Here is a 24,028-nt window from a genome sequence, read left to right as displayed (position 1 = left end):
CCTCATCGATCTCGTCAGAGAAAGGGAGCCGCTCTGGAATATGGCTGACCGCCGCCACGCTGACCTGATCGTTACCTGACGACTCTGGGAGGAAATCTGTTCGCTCCTTGTGGGCCGCTGGGAGGACCTCGATGTTCGGGCCCAGATTAAAGAGCGTAAGTATATACAGTACCGGTTGCTTGATGTAAACCAGTGTTTCCCGAACTCCAGTCCTCGTGGTCCCCACGGATCATGTGTTCAGGATTTCTATTTACTATGGAAATCCTGAAAACATGACCCCTGGGGACCATGAGGACTGGAGTTTGTGAAACACTGATGTTGTATACTAACCACTCCTTTCTCGTTTCAGGGAACAGAATTGTGAATCGGTGGCGGTCTGTGAGGGATCGTTTCAAGAAGGAGTTCAATAAAGAGATGCGGGCCCCGAGTGGATCTGGAGGACGCAGGAGCAAGTACAAGTACGCACAAGCCCTGTCGTTCCTCCGGGAAACAATGGTCACTAGAAGGTAAATATTACACACCACATGTGAAAAAAAATGTTAGATGTAACTTTTTTTTTTCAGCCAGGGCCATACCATGTCAGTATTTTAATTGTTTTTTTTTCTCTTTATTCCACAGCACGGTGAGCAGCACTCGGGAGCCTGCACGATTGGACCCTTCTGAGGCGATCCCTGAGGAGACCGGCACCGAGGGACACTTCGACCGCCCTGGTACATCTGCACCTTCCCAGCCTTCCCACACATTCGACCCATCTGTCCCATCCACCAGCACAGGAGCATCGTGGCCGCCTACATTACATGAAGCTGCTGGTGAGGAGATCGCTTTCCCTTTACCCCACCCTTCTGCTCCTGCCACCTCTAGTACACCTGCGGGTACTGGGCGACAGCGGCAGAGGGGTCAGGAAAAGAGTTATGCGCCAGAGTTCTTGCATCTGAATGCATCTTTCCAGAACTGTCTAAAAGTCTTGTCAGAGCAAATCTCCGCAGGCTTTCAGCAGATCAACTCCAGCATTCTGGAGGTGAAGACACTTCTGCAAACCATGCATTCAGAAGCAAGATCTTCGCCAAACCACACCTTTTTCAGGTCTGTTGTGGAGCGCATGGCAACACTATCTCCTACCCAGCAGATGCATGTAATGCATTCGTGCCACGGTGCTCTACAGCAGGTTACCTCCCAACCTCCACCTCCCACCACTGTAGTTCCTCCACCTGCACCCCCTCCAGCCACTTTCCATCCTCCCCCTCCTATTACATCTGCACCCCCTCCAGCCACTTTCCATCCTCCCCCTCCTATTACATCTGCACCCCCTCCAGCCACTTTCCATCCTCCCCCTCCTATTACATCTGCACCCCCTCCAGCCACTTTCCATCCTCCCCCTCCTATTACATACCAGCAACCTCACCAGTACCAGCAACCTCCCCAGTACCAGACATCTCCCCACTTCCAGCAACCTGCCCTGTACCAAACTCCTTCCCCGTACCAAACTCCTTCCCCGTACCAAACTCCTTCCCCATACAACTTTCCATCAACATCATCTGCTCCTACAGTCCCTGCCCAACCCTCCACTCCACCGCCCACCACCTCTTCTGCCTCCCACATGTCCACCCATTCTGTAGCTTTTTCCACACCTTCACCTCTAACTGTTCCTTCCCCACCACGATCCCAGTCCTCTCTCCACACACCCAGTGTCGAAGTGTCCCGCAGCCCCTCCAGCAGTATTTCCACCCCACACTACACAGATTTGTAATGTGTGTTTTTTAATAAAAATGCCCATTGGGTTTAAAACCTTTATTAAAAAAGTTTTTTGCACTTTAAAAACATTTTACAAAAAAAAAAAATTTTTTAAATAAAAGTTAAATTATCGTTTCACAATGGTTGTCTGTCATTTCTTTCTGCGGCGAACTATGTTTAAAAAAAAGGTTAAATACAGGGTATTTCAAAGGTAAAAAGGTATTCAAAACCAGGTATATAACTGTGGGTAAATTTTAGCTTTTTGCCACAGTTGTGTTCCTGGTTGTGTTTGAAGCAAAGTATTTCACCTAAAAAGTTGTGTTTATTGTTGGTGATTTCCTAACAATGTACACAACTTTTGTTACAAGGTGAAATACTTTGCATAAAACACAACCAGGTACACACCTGTGGCCTAAAGCTAAAAATAGTAAGACCATGACAAGATAGCCAACTTTGGTTGGCAAAGGTATATACTGTTGGCAGTGGCGGATTATAATGAGGTCAATTTGGGCAGTTGCCCCGGGCCCAGTGGGGTTAAGGGGCCCACAGCCCAGGCCAGTAAATTGCCCCATTATAATCCGCCACCGCGCAGGGCCGGATTATAGGCAGGGCAGGCGGGGCTTCAGCCCCGGGGCCCCCACCACAAGAGCTTCTAAGGGGGCCCCCACCACATTCCTGCTGGCTGCTGCAATGGCACTCCATCTTCTCCCCACCTAAAAGTGAGTGACCGTGGGGGCGGCATTATGTGCTCTGCTACCAGCAGCATCTACAAGTAGCCTGAACGCTGATGCTGCTGGTAGCGTGCAAAGGCTTGTGATGAGATCACAGGAGGTAAGGTGTCAGGGCCCCCGATCATGTGACCCCTGTCTCCTCCCCTCCTGTGACCTCATCACAGGTCCTGTGCGCACAGCACTGAGAGCAGCCATGTATGTGGAGTGCGGCTCTGCAGGTGGAGGTCGGTGCTGGAGGCTCCATTATTCTCTATGTGGAGTGCGGCTCTGCAGGTGGAGGTTGGTGCTGGAGGCCCCATTATTCTCTATGTGGAGTGCGGCTCTGCAGGTGGAGGTCGGTGCTGGAGGCCCCATTATTCTCTATGTGGAGTGCGGCTCTGCGGGTGGAGGTCGGTGCTGGAGGCTCCATTATTCTCTATGTGGAGTGCGGCTCTGCGGGTGGAGGTAGGTGCTGGAGGCTCCATTATTCTCTATGTGGAGTGGGGCTCTGCGGGTGGAGGTCGGTGCTGGAGGCTCCATTATTCTCTATGTAGAGTGTGGCTCTGCGGGTGGAGGTCAGTGCTGGAGGCTCCATTATTCTCTATGTAGAGTGCGGCTCTGCGGGTGGAGGTCGGTGCTGGAGGCTCCATTATTCTCTATGTAGAGTGCGGCTCTGCGGGTGGAGGTCGGTGCTGGAGGCTCCATTATTCTCTATGTGGAGTGTGGCTCTGCGGGTGGAGGTCGGTGCTGGAGGCTCCATTATTCTCTATGTGGAGTGGGGCTCTGCGGGTGGAGGTCGGTGCTGGAGGCTCCATTATTCTCTATGTGGAGTGCGGCTCTGCGGGTGGAGGTCGGTGCTGGAGGCTCCATTATTCTCTATGTGGAGTGTGGCTCTGCGGGTGGAGGTCGGTGCTGGAGGCTCCATTATTCTCTATGTGGAGTGCGGCTCTGCGGGTGGAGGTCGGTGCTGGAGGCCCCATTATTCTCTATGTAGAGTGTGGCTCTGCGGGTGGAGGTCGGTGCTGGAGGCTCCATTATTCTCTATGTAGAGTGCGGCTCTGCGGGTGGAGGTCGGTGCTGGAGGCTCCATTATTCTCTATGTGGAGTGTGGCTCTGCGGGTGGAGGTCGGTGCTGGAGGCTCCATTATTCTCTATGTGGAGTGGGGCTCTGCGGGTGGAGGTCGGTGCTGGAGGCTCCATTATTCTCTATGTGGAGTGCGGCTCTGCGGGTGGAGGTCGGTGCTAGAGAATAATGGAGCCTCCAGCACCGACCTCCACCCGCAGAGCCACTCTCCACATAGAGAATAATGGAGCCTCCATGTGGAGTGTGGCTCTGCGGGTGGAGGTCGGTGCTGGAGGCTCCATTATTCTCTATGTGGAGTGCGGCTCTGCGGGTGGAGGTCGGTGCTGGAGGCCCCATTATTCTCTATGTAGAGTGTGGCTCTGCGGGTGGAGGTCGGTGCTGGAGGCTCCATTATTCTCTATGTGGAGTGCGGCTCTGCGGGTGGAGGTCGGTGCTGGAGGCTCCATTATTCTCTATGTAGAGTGGGGCTCTGCGGGTGGAGGTCGGTGCTGGAGGCTCCATTATTCTCTATGTGGAGTGCGGCTCTGCGGGTGGAGGTCGGTGCTGGAGGCCCCATTATTCTCTATGTGGAGTGCGGCTCTGCGGGTGGAGGTCGGTGCTGGAGGCCCCATTATTCTCTATGTGGAGTGCGGCTCTGCGGGTGGAGGTCGGTGCTGGAGGCCCCATTATTCTCTATGTAGAGTGTGGCTCTGCGGGTGGAGGTCGGTGCTGGAGGCCCCATTATTCTCTATGTAGAGTGTGGCTCTACGATTCGTGACCCCCGTCACGTGACGAGGGGGGCCCACAGAGTCTGAACTGCCCCGGGCCCTGGCTGCCCTTAATCCAGCCCTGACTGTTGGTCCAGAAGGTACACAAGTTTGGTTAGGGCACAAATCTTTCACACTCTGTCATCCTGCCAGTGTACTCTGCCTTGAGGTGACATAAAGTATAGTGCAAAATTGTCCCTCATTACTGAAACCGTCACAGAACTTCTAGTGGTAATATTTCCAATGACAACATCCATCTTCGCCAGTAACTTGCTCTTCTCTCCAACCTGCACTTTCTTCTCTACAACCTGTCAAAGAAGGGCTGTAGGAACATGCTATATATAGTTTTCCAGTAGCCAATCCCGTTCGGAAGGCCACAAGGGTCAATTTTAAAAACCGGATCCGGCGTAATCCGTCGAAAAACGGATAGAAAAACGGATGAACCGGATGAGACGGATCCGGTTTTGTCTGTCAAGAACAAGACGGATCCGGCAGAAAACCGGATCCGGCACATCAGGCTTTACAAAACATTTGCCGGATCCGGCATTCCGGCACGACGCCGGATCGCGCCTGACGCCGAAAACCTGATGTGTGAAAGTAGCCTTATGATACATGGCCTCCACATTGTCCTCTGCTATGCTTATTCCAGCCACACCATCCCCCGTTATATACTATAACCGCCACTCTCCTAATCCCACTTTTCAATACTGATCCCCATATGCTGCCCCTTCTGCATACTGAGCCCCCAAATTGTCCCTTTGCCATACTGAGCACCCAAAACTGTCCCTTTTCCATACTGAGCCTCCATGTTGCGCTTTCTGCATACTGAGCCCCTCACATTACCCCTTCTTCATCCCTTGCTAATCAAAAGCCGCACTAAAGATCCTGGAAGGTAAGAGTTGGGCCAGCGTCACACTAAACATATGGAAAATTGGTCCGAGTCGCCATGCCGAGAGTTGCACAAGTGTTCTCCGTATGGTCATTTGTGTGTAATGCGTTCGCAATGCGATAATGCGATTTTCTTGCACTTATATATCCGTATGACTTCCGTATGACATGCGTATGGATTTACATTTCTCACTGATTTTCCCCATTGAATTAAATGGCTCAATGGGCTGAAATGAGGAAAATGTGTGTGTATTTGTCGCAAGCTACATGGATGGTCCGTGTGATGTCTGAGTTTCTTGCACCCATAGGCTTGCACCTATCCATTGAAAGGTGATAACTTCTTTTCACTGGACAACCCCTTTAAACGAGATTTTCCTCAAATCAGTTAAATATGTATAAACTATAGATGGAGGGTTGGTCTGGTCAAAATTAAATGTTTTAATATTTTTTTTTTTATGCCAGGAATAATCTTTTTACAATATAAGAAAAAGGGATAACGGACATTATATTGTGTAAAACAGAATAGACAGGATTTCATGTGTAAATATTAGTTAAACAATATGCGGGGGATTACAAGAGCCAATCAGATTAAAGCCTTTATGCACTCCGGAATGCCCTCCAGACACACAGAAGACTCCAAAACAGGATTTGCAGGGGAAACACAACACACAGCTTTATAGGAACAGTCATCACATTTCAGACCCCATTTAAGAGATGGAACTGGTCAGCGAGGAAAAGTGAGGGATGAACTGCTGATAGTAATTCGCGAATCCGAGAAATCGCTGAATCGCTTTGACACCATGAGGACGCGGCCAATTGAGCACGGCGGACATTTTATCCAGGTCCATGCGCAAGCCGGAGTCGGATATGATGTACCCCAGGAACAGGAGAGACGATTGCTCAAAGGCACACTTTTCGAGCGTGGCATAGAGGCGATTCTCCCTCAGGCGCTGCAGTACTAGACGAACGTTCCTTCGATGGGTAGGCAGGTCAGGCGAGAAAACTAAAATATTGTCCAGGTATACCACTACACACGAGTACAGCAGGTCTCGGAAAATATCACTCACAAATTCCTGGAACACTGCGGTGGGCATTGCACAAGCCAAAGGGCATCACCAGGTACTCATAGTGGCCATCCCAGGTGTTGAACGCGGTCTTCCATTCATCACCGGAACGGATACGGATAAGATTGTAGGCTCCACGGAGATCCAGTTTGGTAAAGATTCGTGCTCCCCGCAGCCGGTCAAACAACTCTGGAATGAGAGGGAGCGGATACTTGTTCTTTACCGTAATAGCGATGAGACCCCGGTAGTCGATGCAGGGGCGAAGAGACCCGTCCTTCTTCTTGACAAAAAAGAACCCCACGCCTGCGGGTGACGAAGACTTCCGAATAAAACCCTTGGCCAGATTTTCCTGGACGTACTCAGTCATGGCTTGGGACTCGAGAGGATTTAACGGGTAAATACGGCCTCTGGGTGGAGTGGAGCCTGGAAGCAGATCGATCGGGCAATCATAAGGACGATGCGGGGGCAGACTCTCAGCTTCTTTTTTATTGAAGACGTCAGCGAAGGACCAGTAAGGCTGAGGTAAGTCTGCAGGTACCGAGGCGGAGGGAGGAGATTTTAACAGCCGAACGGGAGGCAGGTGGGTCACCCTCCCAGGGCCGTGGGGTTCTCGGTACCGGGCCGGTATCAGTGGGATGTGTCACAGCAGCAGTGACCCGGACCGTGGCCCTGGGCGCCCAAGTACTGGGGAAATTCTGAATGGTGGAATGTAGTTAGATGGAATAGTTCGTGACGCCACCTGTGGTGTTCGGCAAGTGAGATGTTAGGCCAACGCTGCTTGCAGATCCTCTGGGGCTGGTGATGGGTTGCAGCCAAGATGGTGAAGCTCCCCACAGGTGGAGCTGTAGCCCCAGGGCAGTGTGGATATAGGGGAAGAGGAGAGGCGCAAGCGGTGTAGAAGCTGGTACCCAGATGTTGCGGTGCTGGGTGTGTTGGCACAAGAATCAATGGAGGACACCAGGGCTTGTAGTTCCAAAGCTTTACTCACAGTCTGTAGTACACACAGGTGCCGGCCTCTGTGCCATGTCCTCCGGGTCAGGGACTCAGCCAACCTCCAGGCAAGATGGAATGCTCCCTTCCAACGCTCCGCCAACATGTGCCTTTCTGAACGTCTCCTCTTATAGCGCCTTTTAGTGTGAAGATCTCCTAGTACTGAGTTACACTGGAGTTGTATGGCAGACAGCTGTAGCCTGTTTCGGGGACTCCTTACTCCTGAGTCCCTGCTCTCTATCCGTGTTGCTGTTGTGCCCCCAAGTCTTAGATGGGAGTAGTGCATTTACAGCCCACTACTCAACCGGTGTCTGCTGCAGAACCATTAGCGTCCATACAACCTCAGGGACCGGGCCCCGGCCTTGCGCTTAGAACTTCTAGGCAGGGTTCTTCCTCTAACCCACGTCCTCTGTGTTCTCTTATTCTCCTATGTTCCGTACTTGTCTTTCTTTCCTATGGAAGCTCTGGCTTCAGTTCAATGTCTTTCTCCTTCTTTCCTTTCCCGTGCCAGCAGACCCGGATCACTCAGGTCTGCTGCAGCACTCCTTCCTCCATCCCTCTCTCAGGGATCTTCTTTCCTCACTCCTCTCTGAGTGACTTCCTCCCCCAGTCTCTCCGACTGACTGAGCTCAAATCCTAAATCTTCCCACTCTTTTATGTATTCTCAACTCCACCCACCTCCCAGCACGTTTCGTGTTCCAAGCAGGGAGCCACCAAAGGTGCTCTGCTACACTCTAAGCAAAGAGCCACAATGTGGCTTTGCTGAACTACCCTGTTGTGTGGGGTGCGAGTGTTGGATGGTGGGGCACCAAACCTGGATGGTGGGGCACCAAACCTTAGGAGAAGGTGCAGTACCTCTGTGGCGACTGAGCCTCAGGGGCACCACATACCCCCCTGTTAAACACTGCACGTCCACGGGCTGCAAGGCAAACAAAGCTGGCAACACAGGAACATACAAATTTTTTTGTAATGCTGAATAAACATTTCTGATACTAAACTTCCCAATGTGGGAGGTACTCATTCTTGAACGTTGCAAACAAGTCTTAATTAACTATCTAAAGTCTTAATTCAAAAGTGCAATTCTCAATAAATTCAAAGTGCTATTATCTATCACTCACTATCACGTCAGTATTCTTCATCAACACATTTCTTCATCATCTTTCCTTTTTCACATTTTCTACTTTTCTATATACTTGGTTCACCATCTACATTTTCCAAGTCCTCATTCTTTATTCAAATCTCTCATCTCTTTATTAAAACATTCCTACATCTTATATAACAGTTATCATAAGACACATCATCAAATACTTCACATTAAAACTTTCAATAATTCTTGTAAATGCCGGACACCGCTCCCAGCCGGGATCTCTTGCAGTGTCCTTTGATTGGAGTCACGCTCCACATGAGGTAGACTTTATCTTCGCAAAGTGTCTATGTAAAACCAAGAGAGGGCACCTAAAGAGGTGCAACTATTTACAAACACAGTTCTGGATCACTCAGCATTCATGATCTCTATAGTTCAAATGGAAAAGGCTGCCAACAAAACTGAGCAACTCTGGAAAAATAAACTAGGACAGGATAACCAAAAATAGGAAACTGGTGCAAAAATAGAAAACAATGGCACAACTGTGCAAATACCCTTCTGGGCAACGAGATTTATTACTTATGGTTGTTGTTCCCTCCTGGGATTCTGGAAGCTGATAACTGGGAACTGCTACCAGATGAAAGAAACGCATGTGCAGTCTTCAGGTACTCTTCCTCCAGTGGGGTGAAGCTTGAGGTCTTCCGTACCTTTGGTACACCTTGGCACATGGGGGCTGTAGATGGTTCCTGTCTGCAGGTCTGGAAGAGATCCTCCGGGACTCGCCTAAAGTTCATAGCATACCAGCCTCTCAATCCTGCATGTCTGGTGAAGGTCACACGATCTCCCGGGCTTAGGTTCCTGGCAGGGTGCCCCTTTCTCAAATGAGGTTCCACAGATCTCCGGTTGAAGAACAAGTCGGAGATCCGGCTAGGGTCATGGATGAAGCCGAACCCTCTCTCATGGTTCACATTCAGAATGTGGCCCCAACCTGCCGCATCTCTGGGACCATAATGACCGGCACGGGTCCGCTCATTCCGGTCCAAATCTGGGCCTAGTACCGCTAGCCGGCGCTGCTCCCTCTCCCGGTGTTCAGCTGCCAGTTGCCGGATGGTAGCTTGACAACTAGCCCAGTTCTCATCATCTTCCCGTTCCTCCTGAGACCGATCCAGGCTGGTTTGGTACCACGGTGCCACTGTCAGGGGTTCCGGTGTTTACGCCCGGGGACAGGCATTCTGGTCCCAGACCAGATCTAGCACGACCTGGCAAGCCGCTGCGACCGCGGTACACCCCAGGGCCTTCCCATGTACAGGGACATCAGACATACCTGGAGCCTCCTGGTGGTGTGGGGTCTGCTCCTGGTGCAGGCATGGTGGCAGTGGACGCCGCTCGGTGCATCACCGTGAACATCGGTGGAGCTAACGGCGGCTCCAGGTCCGCGGGGGCCTCTGTAGGGACCTGCGCAGCCATGTCAGGTCCGGACGGGGGCTTCTCTTCCTCCGCTTCAGCTCCTGGGGCCTCAGACAATTCTTCCAGTGGCGGCAGCGAGGGGGCTCCGGATGCTGCCGGTGGTGTGATGGCGACGGCAGGCTCAGCGGAATCTGCCTGGGGAAGCTCCGGTGCAGCAGCGGCGGTTACCACAGGTGTAGGCCCCTCCTGGGCGTGCTGCCAGTTCAGCCTCCACAAGGCCTCCTGCCTCAGTCGCAGACATTGGGTCAGCCGGGCAATCTCCTCCTCCAGCTGCTGGCGGTTCATCTCCGTTACTGGGTTGGAGCCTTCAGCCATGGCGCCAGGGAGATGCAGCATAACCTCCCTGCGCTCCGCAGGCCTCCTCCCTTCTTCTTCCAAAATGGCGTTCTGGCATTCTTCTTCCTGCCTCGGCCCCTTTCCAGCCACTGGCTTCTGCCCCTCCTTCTTGGGGCGGCGTCTTCTTCCAGCGCCTCCATACCAAGCCAGTATACGAACACCTCGAGGGGTGGGCCATGTTGCTGTCACATAGTAATTCAGGCATGGGAGGCCCAAGACTGTTCGCGGTCTTTTCCTAGGACCTCCCATATCGTCACGCCCTTCTTCTCCGTGCCAGCCGCCATTTTTAAGGTTCATTTTACAGTCTATTAAATTGGGTCTTCTGCACATTCTCAACAAATCTTAGGCACACAGAACCCGATGGCATCGGGTCTCGTCATCCTGTTCGATGGCATCGGGTCTCGTTATCCTGTTCGTGACGCCATGTTGGGTCGCCCTCCCTGGGCTGTGGCGTACTCTGTACCGGGCTGGTGTCAGTGGGATGTGTCACAGCCACAGTGACCCGGACCGTGGCCCTGGGTGCCCAAGTACTGGGGAAATTGTGAATGGTGGAATGTAGTTAGATGGAATAGTTCGTGACGCCACCTGTGGTGTTCGGCAAGTGAGATGTTAGGCCGACGCTGCTTGCAGATCCTCTGGGGCTGGTGATGGGTTGCAGCCAAGATGGTGAAGCTCCCCACAGGTGGAGCTGTAGCCCCAGGGCAGTGTGGATATAGGGGAAGAGGAGAGGCGCAAGCGGTGTAGAAGCTGGTACCCAGATGTAGCGGTGCTGGATGTGTTGGCGCAAGAATCAATGGAGGACACCAGGGCTTGTAGTTCCAAAGCTTTACTCACAGTCTGTAGTACACACAGGTGCCGGCCTCCGTGCCACGTCCTCCGGGTCAGGGACTCAGCCAACCTCCAGGCAAGATGGAATGCTCCCTTCCAACGCTCCGCCAACATGTGCCTTTCTGAACGTCTCTTCTTATAGCGCCTTTTAGTGTGAAGATCTCCTAGTACTGAGTTACACTGGAGTTCCTCCTAACAGATGTTCCCAAGAACTCTACTTGTATGGCAGACAGCTGTAGCCTGCTTCGGGGACTCCTTACTCCTGAGTCCCTGCTCTCTATCCGTGTTGCTGTTGTGCCCCCAAGTCTTAGATGGGAGTAGTGCATTTACAGCCCACTACTCCACCGGTGTCTGCTGCAGAACCATTAGTGTCCATACAACCTCGGGGACCGGGCCCTAGCCTTGCGCTTAGAACTTCTAGGCAGGGTTCTTCCTCTAACCCACGTCCTCTGTGTTCTCTTATTCTCCTACGTTCCGTACTTGTCTTTCTTTCCTATGGAAGCTCAGGCTTCAGTTCAATGTCTTTCTCCTTCTTTCCTTTCCCGTGCCAGGAGACCCGGGTCACTGAGGTCTGCTGCAGCACTCCTTCCTCCATCCCTCTCTCAGGGATCTTCTTTCCTCACTCCTCTCTGAGTGACTTCCTCCCTCAGTCTCTCCAACTGACTGACTGACTGACCTCAAATCCTAAACCTTCCCACTTTTATGTATTCTCAACTCCACCCACCTCCCAGCATGTTTCGTGTTCCAAACTGGGAGCCACCAAAGGTGCTCTGCTACACTCTAAGCAAAGAGCCGCAATGTGGCTTTGCTGAACTACCCTGTTGTGTGGGGTGCGAGTGTTGGAGCGTGGTCAGGAGTTCCCACCTTACCTGGATGGTGGGGCACCACACCTTAGGAGAAGGTGCAGTACCTCTGTGGCGACTGAGCCTCAGGGGCACCACATAGCCACTTGGTTTGGCAAGATTGACCCCAGTGTAGGATGTCACCAGATCGCCAATCAAGGATGGGTTCGTGGGTTCTCAACCATGGAAGGCCTAATAACAGCGTATGAGACAACGAGGGGAGCACGTAGAAGGCTATGTTTCCCGATGCGAGGCTCCGATCTGTAGCTCCACCTCCTCGGTGACCTGGGTGACAATCTCAAGCAAAGGCTTGCCATCAACTGAAGCTATCCACTGAGGAGTTTCCAAGGACCTGACTGGAATCCGGAGTCTTTTGACCGCCTCGAGCTGAATGAAGTTCCCTGCTGCCCCAGAATCAATGTAGGCGACCTCCGAGAAGCGACAAGAGCCCAGATTCAATAAAACAGAGAGGGTTAAGGGTAAAGAGGTATCAGTGGCACTAAAGGGAGGCCTCTCTTACCTGACCAAGGCGGAGGCGTTTCCCGGCCTCTCCGGACAGGAACGTAGCAGGTGGGCGGCGCTGCCACAGCAGAAGCAGAGACCCTAAACGACTCTTTCTCTGCGACGCTGCTCTGCTGGCTTGAGGCGGTCTACCTGCATGGGTTCAGGTGCCGAGGCCAAGGAGGCAGAAGCGAGTCGCGGGCGGGGCGGACTGCGTGTGACCAAGGATAGACTGGAAGGTTTCCTTTCCCTGGCGGCTTCACGGGAGCGTTCCTGGAAACGCAAGTCAATGCGCGTTGCCAGGGAAATTACATCCTCTAAAGACGTTGGCGTGTTCCGACCTGCCAGCTCATCTTTGATCCGGGCAGACAAACCGCGCCAAAAAGCTCCCACCAAGGCCTCATTATTCCATCCCAGGACAGGGTACGGAAGCGAATGGCGTACTGGCCAACTGAGAGAGTGCCCTGGTGGAGATTAAAAAGGGACTCGGTGGTGGAGGACACGTGTCCGGGCTCATCAAAGACTTTGTGAAAAGTTTCAAGAAAAGTAGCGAGCTGGGAGACCAGGGGGTCATCTCGCTTTCAGAGGGGGTTCACCCAGGCCAGAGCTTCTCCCTCCAGGTGGGATGCTACAAAGGACACCTTAGCCCGATCGGTGGGGTATTGTAGTGGCAGTAATTCAAAGTGCAATTGGCACTGATTGAGGAACCCGCAACATAATTTGGGATCTCCGCTATACCGCGGAGGTCTAGCCAGGCGGGGTGGTGGGTGTGGCGCAGGAGACTGGACAGGGATTGAGGCGGCGGACTGCAGGGATAAAAGACGGTTATCCACGGAAGCCATGTAATTTAGGATGTTGGCCTGGGTGTCGAGTTGTTGGGCCAGTTCCTGCTGGAGGCTAGCCAGCTGGGACGCGTTCCCTGGATCAGTGGGTTGTAAAGCTGAAATACGGAACTCCATGGACTTTAGAAAAGCCATGATCCGGGTTTGGTTTTCCCGTAGGAACAGCAGTTCCTTCTGGGCGGGAGCAGAGGTACCAGCGGAGTCCATGGCCTGACCGTGCTGTGATGATGAGTGGACCTCCAAGGGTGGACCCACTGGACCGTGATAACGAACCTCCCCCGGATGAGCAGACAAGGTGGACCACCCCCTATACAGGGAGCATTAGGGGCAGGCCCGGGAGAGACTATCACCATGGTAGCTGGCACCCGGGGACGGAACAACAGATCTCAGGGAAGGACAAGGCAGACTGGTGGCAGACAGACAGAGCTGCAACACAGGAACACGGAGAGAGTGGTGATGCTGGCAGGGAGACACGGCTGGGACACAGGAACACGGACATATGGTAGTCACTGGCGGGAAGACACGGCTGGAACATAGGTACGGGAACATGGCAGGATACGAAGACACTGGAGAGCAGGCACTAGGAGAAAGCACATGGAGGGCGTAAGGACACAGGCAAGGAGACAGACTAGCAACAGAGAAGGCAAGGAGCGTCAGAGGACGTGGGGCCAGAATCACTTGTATAGCACAAATGACGGTCAGGCACAGCCCGGAAGAAGGGGCGGCCTGATAATCAGAGTACGCAGAGGACTTCTGGGTCAGGAACCTCCAAGCCATAGAGCAGGCTGGGGAGAAGGCTGGGCTGACAGGCATGGTTGCCTAGCAACAGGATGCACGTGTGCCCCTGAACTCTGTGCGCGCGCGCCCCCGACGGATGACAGGAGCAGGGACCAGGGGGGGCGTTCGCCGAGACGCCGAGGGCCGGTGAGTACAGCGGGGCTCGGGGGGAGGTGACGTGATGGACGCAGGCAGCGATGGAGAGGCAGGAGCTGGGGGCGGCCGCGGCGGCGGCAGAGGGACAGGAGCTGGAGGCGGCCGCAGCGGTGGCATGACAATTTGTTCTGAAAAATATATTTTTTAATAAACTCTGAACCATTCATAATGTGGCTTAAATACTGTATGATCTTTATTCTACAGATCAGTTTGATTACATATATATACAAATATAGTTTTACCAGCAGTAAAAAATAAAATATATGTAAGTGAACTCTTCTCCAGAATTCTGGTGCTGAGGAGGTAAAGACTTTCTTCACATAGGTTGTAGCTCTCCAATCTAACGGGTATAAAAATGTCTCATTGGGGACAAATTCCACATTCTGCCGATTGATGCGGGTCCTAGCGGTTGTACCCCCAACAATCAATAAAGGAGTTATCCACTACTAGGACAAACCCTTCTCATTTCCCATGTTTGGTTCTGTTAAAATTAAAAAGCTTATACTCACTTCCCGTGCCGGCGCTGTTCCAGTGGGGTCAGCACTCCCTCTCCCGGGGTTCACTTGAGGTTAATATGTCACATGAGCTGGAATCACTGTCCCCTCCTTCAGATGTATAAGTAATTCACAGGAAGTGAGCAGCCGTCCACGACTCTTACTTCCTGTTGATTAATTATACGTCTGAAGGTGGGTACAGTGACGCAAGTGCTTATTTGTCGCAAGGTTCACATGACTTAACAACATCACATGTGCTTGGGAGAGGGAGTGTCGATACTGTTGAACAGTACCGGCACAGGAGGTGAGTATAAGCTTTTTTTAATTTAACGGGACCAAACATGAGAAATGAGAAGGGTTTGTCCTAGTAATGGACAACTCCTTTATTGATTGTTGGGGGTACGACTGCTAGGACCTTTATCGATTGGCAGAATGTGGAATTTTTTTCCCTGACGAGACATTATTATACATTATTATAGTGGACAACCTCTATAAGTTAACATTGGAGATGGTAGAGAAAGAGAAGTTCATCGGCACAAACGTCCTGGATATGATAAATTATGCCAAAGACATATCATATCCTGGATGGTTGTGCAGACGAATTTCCCTTTCTATACCATTTTGTTTGTAATCACCAGTGGGTGCGGCACCCACAGGAGGAACTCCAGTTGGAAATTCTGATATTCGATCTACAATGTCTCCACAATTACCTTTTCCTCCTTCTCAACTATTACCCTATCATTAGAGATCGGTGGATCAATTTACGATACAGGTCACTAGTCTCTGGCCGCTGGACAGGAAGCTTGAAGCTTTCATATCTTCCGGGATCCTCAGCTCTGCATTCGATTAAACGAGGCAGGTGCATTGTCAACTGTGCTTTACTTCACAATGAGGAAGTTGCACCAGTCCTAACCAAAAGCCATGCTAGGGATCCCGGAAGGTAGGAGTTTAAAAAGCCTTCTGTCCAGTGGCCAAAAACGACTGACCTGCCCAATGGAATGGAATTCTGCAAATTGATGTACCCATTTCCAGTTACCAATGGATAGGTGATGATAACTTGTTTTCACTGGACAACACCTTCAAATGAGATTTTCCTCAAATCAATTACATATGTAAAAACTATAGATGGAGGGTTGCTCTGGCCAAATTGAAACTTTTAAATATTTTTTTTTGTGTGTCAGGAATTTTTACAATGTAAGAAAAATGAATGACATTATATTGCATAAATCAGATTAAACAGGATTTCATGCATTAATATTGGTTCAGACAATAAGTGGGGGTGTTACTCACAAGAGCCAATCAGATTACAGTCTTTATGTATACCGTATATTGGAAAATAACAGAAGCAAATAACATCGCCACCTACTCTTTGCACTACTGATCTTTCATAAATTACAATGCTTTATTATTAATTATAAATAACACATATTAAAATCATAGTAATACAGTATAAGAGCGCCCTAACTAGGGGGGACATTGGGCTGTGTTAGAACATCTGACTTATCAAAAGCCTATATCATAAGACCAAGCAGGTATAGTTAAAGTCAAGTGACTCACTAAAAAGATTAATAGGTATGTACCATATATTTGCTGCCAGGATAAATGAAGGCTATATTAATGTGCAATCATAGGAAAATAAGCAATACATATTACCAAAACAGTGGTGTAGCAGTGAGGATTGCAGCCACTCAGAAATCACAGCATCCCTCCTCACCCCAAGGCATATTTCGCATCCAGCTTCTTCTGGGTGCGCCTATTAATCTTTTTAAAATAGAAAAATTGGAACAGCACCAAACAATATCTCTATTGGTGTGCAAAGCTTTTCCAACCAACAATCTAGTGGCTTCTTGCAATAAAGTAAAAGAGAAAAGCAGCACAAAGACATAAAAAAGTGGGTTTTATTGCCCCATGGCATGGCGATGTTTCGGATACAGTATCCTTTCTCAAGCTTGAGAAAGGATACTGTATCCGAAACGTCACCATGCCATGGGGCAATAAAGTCCACTTTTTTATGTTTTTGTGCTGCTTTTCTTTTTTTACTTTATTAATGTTTTTAGTGAGTCACTTGACTTTAACTATACTTGCTTGGTCTTATGATATGGGCTTTTGATAAGTCAGATGTTCTAACACAGCCAAATGTCCCTCCTAGTTAGGGCACTCTTATACTGTTTTACAATGGTTTTAATATGTATTTTTTTATAATTAATAATAAAGCATTGTAATTTTAGTCACTTTCTGGATCTCTTCATTTGGCAACATGGCATGTTAGTCCGAAAATTGTGTTTATCTGAAGTGAAGTGCCAGACTTATTTATAATTGGACATCCTATTGTAATTGATCTTACATAAGGCTAAAATTTATAATATTTTTCATATTCAGGAAGTCTAAGGGGTCAATAGTCTTAATTCTAGAAGTAATGTGTATATAATTCCAGAAATTAGATTTATTTCATTTGTGCAGTGGATCCTTTGTAAAATGTAACGCCGGTGGTGCTTTTTGTTACTACTATCACTTGTGAAAACTTTTCGTGAAGCCAATCCAACCATAGCTTATGTCTTTAACGTGGTCCAATCGTTACACGTATTAGTTCAGGAATGTCAAATCTTCCTTCAACTTGTCCTTTAGCCAAGGCAACATCTTAAAGATATCAATATGGAAGTCACGAGACAACGCCGGAACCGGCCCCTGATTTCTTTTAGGTCCATTACAACTGATCACTGTCCCCCAGCTAATAATGCCAACCTAAAACGTCAAGGACAGGTGAAATCAGTACAAAACTTATAAAACAAAAACACAAAACATTGAAATCTAACAAAAACCTACAAAGCATACAAAGTTTTCGGCGTTTTGTTAACATAACATTAATCCCATTGGAACATGGACAATTTTCATTTTTGAGTCTTCATTTTATGCTCCCCTTTTTCCAAGAGCCATAGGTTTATTTGTGGTATGTGTTGCAGTTTATTAAAGTATATAATGTATTGGAAACCAGTGATATAGAAGGCTTAATATTTTGCTAAGCTGCACAACATTAGGGAAAAAAATTAAATGAGATGAAATGGTGAAAAAAAAAGAAAATAAACAAAAAAAAATGAACAACCCAATTCCACCATTTAATTTTTACGGCATTAATAGTTCAATAAAAATGACCTGACAAAACTATGCTGCAGATTAGGGTTATTATAGTCATACTAAATATGAACCTTCTTTTTTCTGTTTTAGGGGCTTAAAGAAGTTCAGAACTTGATAAAAAAAAATTAGCTTGTGTTCCTATTTTTCTAAGACGCATACGTGTTTTATTTTTCCTTTACTGTACCAGTATTGGGGCTTGTTTTTAGCATGCTAAGCTCTCGTTTTTAATGGTAACATTTGGTTGTTAAAATGTTATGATTGATTTTTATTGAGTTTTGTGGGAAGTGTGACTAGCAAAAACAGCAATTTTTCGTTTAGTTTTTCTCATTTTTTTATGACATTTACCATACTAGTTAAAACATTTTATAATTTCATAGATCAGACTTCTACAGATGTGGTTAAAAGTAAGATGATTTCAATTTCTATGGACCTAATAGGTGGCTCAACATATGCCTGGGCAAGATTGTGTGCCTTACAGTATATGCTGCTGTCAATGACTGACAGTGATATTTAAGGGATAGCAGCAGCAATCAGAGTTAGCTCCGGTCACTGCAGTTAGACACGAACTGGCTGAATAACACCACAGGCCCTCTGTGGAGCTCCACATTCCCCTATTCATTCCATGATGTAAATATCCATAATTGAATGTGAAAGGGTTAATAACCTTTTTCGTTTACAGTACTGTGCTAAAGTGTTAGGTAGGTGTGCAAAATGCTGCAAAGTAAGAAGCTTTCAAAAACAGAAGTGTTCAGCATCAATTCTTCTAGATACACTTGCACAAAATCAGGAATTTTGTAGAATTATAGTCAGGTGTATGAGCAACCAATTATACTAAGCAGGTGATAATAGTCATAATTTTCATATATATGTTGATACGCAGTTATTAATTTGAAACAAACAGCTGTGTGGGAGGATGAAAACTGGGTGAGGAATAGACAATAAGTTGTGGAAAACAGTATCATCACAGGTCATGCACTATGGCAAGATTGAGCACAACAATAAGACACAAGGTAGTTATACTGTATCAGCAAGGTGTCTCTGAGGAAATTATTTAAAAGCAGACTGGGCTCCCAAGATATACTGCTGTACAATCTCTTTTGAAAAAGCATTAAAAAATGGGCAACTTTGAGAATCGTACATGCTATAGTCAGCTGCTAAAAAACAATGCAGCAGATATGAGACACATGCTTACTTCAAAATCATGGTCCAGCAGTGCCATCAGTTCAGACCTGGATGGAACCAAGGGGACATAGCTACACCCATCTACTGTTTGTAAAAGGCTGGTAAGAAGTAGCTTCTTTGAAAAATTGCAGACATAAAAATCAAACCCTCTACATGGAAAGAACTCTTCCAACCAACTCAACTACGCATGAAAACGTAGGAACTGGGTGCAAAAAATGGAAGCAGGTGCTCCCATGGGGGAGGGTATGCCAGGTTTGGGCTGCATTTCAGCAAAAGGAGCTCAAGATTTGGTCATAATTAATGGTGTCCTCATTACTAAGAAATTGACTCAGATACTTATCTATCATACAAAACCATCAGGGAGGCATCTGATGGTCTCCAAATTTATTCTGCAGTCAGACAAAGACCCCAAACATCCAACCAATGTCATTAAGAACAAATATTAATTTGATTTTCATTTGTTTTGCTTTTTAATTAATTGATGAAAAATAAACTATTAACACTTCAATTTTTAAAAGCATTATTACTCCACAGCATTTTTTTCACACCTCCCTAGAACTCTTGCACGGTACTGAGCATTAAAGAGGTTGTCTACTACTTTATCACTGTTGACCTATTCTTAGCATAGGTCATCAATGTCTAATTGGTGGGGGTGCAACACCCGGAACACTCGCCGATCAGTGGCTCTCAGGGCTGGCGATAGAGCGCAACTCTGTCAATTGTAAAATGGCTGAGGTCAGGTACTGCACATCCGCCCCTATTGATTTGAATCGGGGGCAGATATGCAGTACCCGGCCACAACCACGATAGAGGTGATGGAGCTGCGCTGTATAGCTCTGCAAATAAGCAGTTCCGGCTGCCAACACTGGGAACAGCTGATGGGTGGGGGTGCCAGGTGTCGCACCCCCACCAATCACAAGGATAGATCATCAGTGATAAAGTAGTGGACAACCTCTTTAACCCTTTAAACACAAACGCCGTCCAATGCCTGAATGTCCCCTCTCTTTTTTTGTGGGGCACAGATGACTGTTTCATTTTTATATTGGGAAAATGATGGAAAACACACTTTTTTTTTTTTCTTTTTTAATTTAACAATAATTGAATCAGACAAATATAAGTCACAGGATACAGAGTAGGTGCTCGACCTACATCACCCTTCATCTTCCTGAGAACAAATGTCACGGTGATGTTCCTCCCATCATCCCTCTGTACTGCCATCACTTTTCAGTTCATCTGCACACAGAAGATTGCTGGCGGGGTACAGATCCCGTTCCTTCCTCTCTATCTGGTGCACAATTACTGATATTTCCATTAGGACATAACTAGAGCAAACTGTCACGAGTGACTTAACATGAAGCAAAAAGAGAATATGCAATGTGCTTCTATGTGTTGGTCACTTACCTGAATGAAGCGTTGTTTGTAGGGCACAATAACAGGACCTCCAGAGTCACCTGGAATCAGAAGAAAAGGAGACGTAGATGCATTTCACAGCTGGTCATACAGTATATTCCTATTATGTACTTGAATCTATCCATTTACAGCTAAGATTAAGAAGCCTTATGGATGGAAGGTGCTGATGAATTTTTTTTTCTAGGTGGTCAAAAACAATGAGTTTTCAATTGGAAATGTTCTTTGGGAATGTGAAGTATGACACCAGAGAGATCACACAGAAAACCTATGGTGCAACCATATATGATGATCCTTCACCTCGCCACTCTTCATGACGTCACTATTACGTCAGCGAGATCACAAGGAATGATCTCCTTACATCAACGTGACATTCTGCACCATCTGGGGACATACAAGGTCAGTTTGGCGCAGGCTCCTGTCCACACAGGTCCAGGGAGGCACAGGGAGTGAAAGGATGGGGTCCACGCAGTCATTGACGTGGCACCACACTCTCACACAACCAGGTGATGTTAGATTATGGGTGCGCTGGGCCACAGGGTGCATGGGTTGCCAGCTGTCTCCTCGGTCCCTTCTCAGCATGTTACTCGATCTGGCCCCCACTTCTAAAGTGGACCACATGCATCACAGGAAGAGCCACCACATGACCGTACACTGGGTCACTTTGGGTCTCTCCCCTCCTACCCTCTGGGCTGAACACAAATCCTCTCCCCTTGCCTCTGCAGCTGCAATTTCCAAAACCTATAAAAGATCATAACTCCTTTCTGGACTGCTCTAGGGTGGTGGATCTTGAGCCATTTGATGCAGCTGGGCCACTGCTACGCTTTAAGACCAAATTCAGCTTTGTTATCTGGTTTCTACTGGCTGTTCTATGTATCTCCATACCCCTGGTTGCTAGAATGGGTTAAGACCCAGCCAGGCACTGGCCATGTTCTGGGGATCTTGGAAATATAACTGGTGTGTGGCCAGGACATATGGTAAGTCCATATTCTCCTTATGAAATCATATATGACTCAATAAAGCAGTTAGACAACATAGTTTAGATCCACATTTCAAGCAAGACCTTTGTTCTGCTGTGACCTGACTCAAGGTATTAGATCTGTCACTCTCAGCCTTTGAGTATTGTCCCCCCCCTGCTGAGCTAGCTGCACACTGGAGGAGGTCATAGGCCATGTGCACACGATGCAGATTTGCAGCGTTTCCGCAGCGGATTTTACCGCGCAGAAACGTTGCATATCCGCATTGTGATGTACAGTACCTTTAAAATGAATGAAAAAAAAAAAACGCTGTGCAGACGCTGCGGATTTTTCCGCGCGGTTTTCCTGCGGTACAAAATCCGCAGCATGTTGCTTCTTTTGTGCGGTTTTCTATCTCCCCTGTTACCAAATCCGCAGGGGGAAGACCGCAATGGAAAACCGCACAAAAACCGCATGAAAACCGCGTGAAAAATGGAAGAAATCCGCAGGAAAAATGCAGGTCATTTGACCTGCGGTTTTCTTCCATTCTGCACGGAAAAATCCGCAGGGCTCAAAACTCCGTCTGCACAATAATCCCATGCCACATAGGATGCAAAGATCGGCATGAAATTATATCTCCAATATTTTTCACAGAGAAATTTTTTAATTTTTTTTTGTTTTCAGAAGAAGTTTTGAAGAATTTTTGAAGCATTTTGGAAGAGACATTTTTCACAACCTGAATCTCACAAGACTGAACATACGAACAACAAAGTGGCTTTACGATAGAAATTAATTAAAATGCTTCAGGCACGTTTTGAAGCGGATGCAGTCCGAAAAACTCCTATAGAAAATATGTCCAATGTATAAAAATAGTTTGTATGGAAAGGGGAGCACAATTTAAAATGTTTTTTTTTAGTAGCTCTTTGTGGTAGTAAGAAATTAAATAAAATTGAAAAACAGACAGGTACTGTATTTCATGTTTAAATAAAAGTGACACAAAAATTAGGCTCCTTGTATCGAAGAAAAAAGATACAAAATGATTTGAATATCCTTTTTTTCAGCGTTGTTAAAAAACGCATGTGTGATAAAAACCCAAAAATGTGCCTAGTCAGAAATAGGAAAAAAATACCGTGATCCTGAACTAGTTAAAGAAGAGAAAAAAAAGGTTTTCCATAATGGCTGTGTGGCGCCCTGCGTCTTTACTGCCACAAAAGGGTTAAATATGTACTGTTTTGCATGTGTTTTGTGAGCACTGGGAGTTATGTTTTCTCTGCTAGAGACCACAACACACACACAATTTACTTCACTCCCTTATTTGTCTGAAGCTTAGAGCTTTGCAGACACACCCTATCTGGGAGGGGGAGAAGTTAAGTTGTTGTTTTCAGTGAAGAATGGATAACGCTCCTGGAAGCCATGACATGCGCTTTCTCCAGGAGAAAAGCTAAGAAGAATCAGGGAGTCCTAGGCCATCCATGCTTTCAGAGCAGGGTGGTAAGCTGAGAGACTGTGTGAGTTTATAAAACCAACAGCGGAGTGTTTTCCCCGGGAAGACTGCAGCAAACTAGGATCAGTGAAGGATAGTGCAAGAAGGAATTTGAGCTTCACACAGGATCCAAGCTGCAAGTTGCCAGAGGAGGAATACACAGTGAGTAGTGGCTATACTGGAAGTTTTAGACTCCGGGAAGCCTTGGTCCCAGAAGGGATTAGAATATCAGGAAGCTTACACCGAGTCACAGCAGAGTGAAGGATAACTCCCATTCTGCAGAGCAGACTGTAACCTGGTGAGAGTTGTAATATCTCCTCTGAACTGCACCTGAACTACAGTAAATGATAATGTGACTTTCCTTGTCTCCTGCCTTATTACTCCGTGCCTTCTACTTCCATCACAATCTCTGGGGGTCAGCCCTGATTGGAGAGGGTTAAACATCTGCACTGTCATCACCATCTACTACCCCAGGGATCATCTGCAGTGCCGGCTATACTACAGTCGAACACTCCAACTGGCGTCACGAATCACTACATAAACTTTATCCCTAATAATAATAATCTTAATAATCTTTATTTTTATATAGCGCTAACATATTCCGCAGCGCTTTACAGTTTGCACACATTTTCATCACTGTCCCCGATGGGGGCTCACAATCTAAATTCCCTATCAGTATGTCTTTGGAAGTGTGGGAGGAAACCGGAGTACCCGGAGGAAACCCACGCAAACACAGGGAGAACATACAAACTCCTTGCAGATGTTGTCCTTGGTGGGATTCGAACCCAGGACCCCAGCTAACCACTGAGCCACCATGCTGCCCGTCAATACTCCCATTTTACATGACTGCCTGGGGCCACGGACCAGGTCACCACCACTGTGACATATCCCTTTAATATGACCGGCCCGGTACCGAGTATCCCACGGCCTCTGGGGCGCGTCAGCTGCCAAATATAAACCACTCCTAATCCCAATCCAGGTGGGTTTTCCAAAATTATCTCTGAAGGAAGACTGCTACTTTGCATCCTCTTCCATTTTCTATCGCAGGGACATTGAAATAGGCAGCACAGCGGCAGTGCGCAGGGGTAATAAGGATGTGGTTGCCAGCTATACACACAGATTACAGGTACCGTGGGTAGTGACAATGATGAAGATAGGAAAAATTAGCAAAACTTCTAACACTTTGTAGTGAAGGTGACCTCATGGACGGACGGACATGTCAGAATAGAGAAAGATAGGTTTGCACAGTTTAGACAGGTGTCAGTTACTACAGTGGGGAAACAGCTAGGAAAGTGTAGTGGACGTGCAGTACCTTGGGTTGACCATTA

General features: G+C 47.9%; 1 protein-coding gene and 1 long non-coding RNA gene across 4 annotated transcripts in view; one reads left to right on the top strand and one right to left on the bottom strand.

Annotated features, from left to right (window-relative positions):
• The first annotated feature begins 2,571 nt into the window (after window positions 1–2,571).
• Window positions 2,572–22,178, top strand: LOC141051777 (uncharacterized). 3 transcript variants are annotated; one of them, XR_012220693.1, is made up of 3 exons: window positions 2,572–2,741; window positions 20,449–20,660; window positions 21,902–22,178. It is a non-coding gene; the product is annotated as an uncharacterized lncRNA (long non-coding RNA). The 3 variants fall into 3 exon arrangements; XR_012220691.1 differs by lacking the exon at window positions 2,572–2,741 and adding an exon at window positions 2,756–2,906; XR_012220692.1 differs by lacking the exon at window positions 2,572–2,741 and adding an exon at window positions 4,023–4,171.
• Window positions 16,969–24,028, bottom strand: part of LOC141051776 (complement factor B-like) — a 55,507-nt gene continuing 48,447 nt past the window's right edge. The window contains exons 17-18 of the mRNA XM_073548800.1: window positions 20,256–20,305; window positions 16,969–17,282 (exon numbers count right to left, since the gene is read on the bottom strand). Of these exons, the coding sequence (XP_073404901.1) occupies window positions 17,124–17,282; window positions 20,256–20,305 (209 nt within the window). The 3' untranslated portion in view covers window positions 16,969–17,123. The remainder of the gene's footprint in view (window positions 17,283–20,255; window positions 20,306–24,028) is intronic.

This window comes from Dendrobates tinctorius, unplaced genomic scaffold, assembly GCF_039654945.1.
Source record: "Dendrobates tinctorius isolate UK_male_01 unplaced genomic scaffold, ASM3965494v1 ptg000158l, whole genome shotgun sequence".
In the NCBI taxonomy this organism is placed as follows: Eukaryota; Metazoa; Chordata; class Amphibia; order Anura; family Dendrobatidae; genus Dendrobates; species Dendrobates tinctorius.
Note: the sequence above shows the minus strand (reverse complement) of the source record. Positions and strands in the feature narration are given on the sequence as shown.